Genomic DNA, 3230 nt, shown 5'->3' with positions numbered 1-3230 from the left:
TTGTTAGCTACTTGAGGGCAACATCACGAACAATGTAATGAAATGCTGTCTGGTCCTGCACCATCTTATGATCAGCTACAGATAGGACTGTTGTGATCCAAAGGAGTTTCATCAGCTGACTTTCAGAAGTAGATAGCCAGGCCACCTTCCTATTTTACATTAATCTGGAAGGTCCCCTGAAACCTGTTCAGCATTATGGCTGCACATGATGTGCACTGGTCAGGAATCAAACTTGGGTCTCCTGTACAGAAGGAAGAATTCTACTACTGAACCAACACTGTTACAGTAAGTAGTAAACTAGAAATCAGAACTTAAAAATTAATTGTCTCCAGGTTATCAAATTTTTTTCTTCACATTTTCATCTAGTAATGCTACTATATTTTAAGAAGTTTCAAATTACCAAACATCTTAGTTGGTTGCCAGAGTAAAGATGAGGAGAAACCAAGAACCTAAAAAAAAATCTGTATTTAGAAATACTTTATAATAAAGCTAACAATTTTAATTTAATTTTCTCTAGCTAACATATGTTCTAAGATTTTGACTTATAATTTATTAAATATAAAATGGTTCCAAAAGTGTCTTGTAATGCAATGCATATTAAAATAGACCTTACCTGTTTTTTTAAACTATCATTCAGTTCTTTCAATGCATCGAAAGATGACCTTAACCTCTTGGTTTCTTTAGTCCTTTCCTTAAGAACTTCAGTTAAGTGTTCAACTTCTGCTTCACGTTGCTAGGTAGGAAAATAAGTCTAGAAATTAGGATTCTATAGTACTAATGCTATGAAACATAAACTAGTTAAAAATTAGAACTCTTTAACTACCAAAAACTTTAATCAGCATATTTAAAATTACAAATAATTTAGAAAAACTACATTGTAAACCAAAACAGTAACATAACATCAACATTATTTATGAAACATTTACTAAAATATATTATTATACAAATTAACCAGCAATAAGTCTATTTTCTGCTTTTACACAGAAAAATTCACCTGTACAAACTCACTGAAATACTTTCTATTTGACATCATGGAATAATCAAACAATGAAGGATTTCTAATACTCTTCACTAAGCTATTTAATTATTCATGGCATTATAGATTAATATTATCCTTGGAAAAGTAAAAGAAATATTTCATAGATAGAGCAAACTAATTCATTATCCTTATAAGTTGTTAAAATTTTTGATGTCAGATTTACATCTCAAAAACTATTAAATACATACTGAAAAAATTTTTGTTACCCCCCAGACTATATGACTTTCCTTAATCAGTTTTAAAGAGCTTTTGTGGTATAGTGCTTAAAGCATTTGACTGTTAACCAGAAGGTTGGCAGTTCAAACCCACCAGCTACTCCACGGAAGGAAGACTTTACTTCCACAAAGATTTACTGCCTCAGAAACCCAAAGGGGGTCACTATGAGTCAGAATCGACTCTATGGCAGTGAGCTTGGGTTGTTTTTTTTTTTAAATCAGTTTTATAAAATGATTCAAATAAATTTATCCCCTGCCAAACCAAAACACCAATCTCACTGCTGTCATGTCAATTTCACTCATACAGACCCCTCCTTGGGTTTCCAAGGTGGTTATCTCTACAGAAGTAGATTGCCCAATCTTCTTTCTGAGGAGTGGCTAGTGGGTTTGAACCGCCAGCCTTCTGGTTAGCAGTGAAATGCCTTAGGCACTACACCACCAGAGCTCCCTAAATTTATCCTCTAAAAACTAAAAAAAATCTATTAGTGATGTTTAAATAGTATAACAGATTTTAGATTTAAAATGTGAATACTTATAGTTTCTTCAATCTTTTATTCTCAATTTATTCATAATGTATTGAAATAAGTAAGTTTCTATAGGACTCAAGAAAATAATATGATTTCCTATTCCTAAATAATAACATATATATCATTAAAATAAAGTAGTTTATATTTTTACTTAATAAGAATGTTGTTGTTGTTGTTGTTATGTGCAATAGAGTCGGATCCGACTCATAGTGACCCCTCCTTGGGTTTCCGAGGCAGTATCACTACAGAGTAGGATTGCCCAATCTTCCTTCCGAGGAGTGGCTGGTGGGTTTGAACTGCCAGCCTTCTGGTTAGCAGTCAAGTGCATTAGACACTATGCTACCAGAGCTCCCCTTAATAATAGTAACACACAAATCTAAAGAGAGAAATTAAAAAAAAAGACCAGGATGAAGAGATCTGGGATTCCAAGGATTCTGTCTTTATCTCTGCCCAAAAAAAGAAAGAAAGAAACAAAGAAAATCCAGTAATCTGAAGGAAAAAAAAAGCTTTATATCATTTTATTGCTATACTAAATAATTCTTTAAATAACTTTGCATACTGTCATAAATATAGTTATTTTTAAAAGCAGTTTAATATTTCAGCTGTCCTGATTTTTTTTCCATATCTAAAAGATAATAAATGACAGACCAAAAGAACTAGATGGTGCCTGGCTACTACCACCAACCATTCTGACCAGGAACTCAATTAAAAACTGCCAGTTAGAATGGGAGAAAAATGTAGAACAAAACTCAAATTCATTAAAAAAAAAAAAGAAGAAGAAGACTAGACTCACTGGACTGGTAGAGACTAGATGAACCCGAGTCTATAGCCCTAAGACACCCTTTTAACCTAGAACTGAAGCCACTCCCTACGGTCATCTTTCAGTTTAATAGTAGATTGACCTATAAAATAAACTAGAACATCTGTAAGCCATGTGCTCTTTAATGCCATCAACTACATGAGACCAAATGAACAACACTTGCTCAAAAGCAAAGAAAAGAAACAAGAGAAGGAAGGAAAGGGAAACTGGAGGGATGGTGTTTTGGTTACCTCTGTGCCCCTCTAACAGAAAATACCATAAATGGGAGGGCCTGAGCAAACAGGAGTTTCTTCTCTTATAGTTCAGGAGGCTAGAAGTCCGAGTTCAAAGTGCCAGGCTCTAAGGACTGGGTGAAAGCCCCTCAACCTTGGGCTTCAGCTCTGCTCCTGGCCCACTGAAGCTGGAGGCTTTTCTTTACTCAGATAGCTGCTGGCTGCTGAGGCTGACAAACCCAAGGTTGACAAGTAAAAAGGCACAGTCCCAATGTCACCAAACAACACAGAAGGCAATTGATTCAAGTCCACTGGAAGTCCCAAGATTGGCAGAGCATGGCAGGCTGCTGAACAACGATCAGGCTACACACAGGATTCAAGCATTCCATAAGCTGGACACCATTCCCAAAGCTGTTT

General features: G+C 35.2%; 1 protein-coding gene across 1 annotated transcript in view; it reads right to left on the bottom strand.

The window, feature by feature from the left end:
- The window catches only part of CCDC138 (coiled-coil domain containing 138), a 284099-nt gene that overhangs the window by 213532 nt on the left and 67337 nt on the right, over positions 1-3230 (bottom strand). The window contains exon 6 of the mRNA XM_007942397.1: positions 614-733. Coding sequence (XP_007940588.1) covers positions 614-733 — 120 coding nt within the window. The remainder of the gene's footprint in view (positions 1-613; positions 734-3230) is intronic.

This window comes from Orycteropus afer, unplaced genomic scaffold, assembly GCF_000298275.1.
Source record: "Orycteropus afer afer isolate SDZICR_OR568_19922 unplaced genomic scaffold, OryAfe1.0 scaffold00089, whole genome shotgun sequence".
Classification (NCBI taxonomy): Eukaryota; Metazoa; Chordata; class Mammalia; order Tubulidentata; family Orycteropodidae; genus Orycteropus; species Orycteropus afer.
The sequence above is the reverse complement of the archived record's forward strand: the minus strand, read 5'-3'. Positions and strand labels throughout refer to the sequence as shown.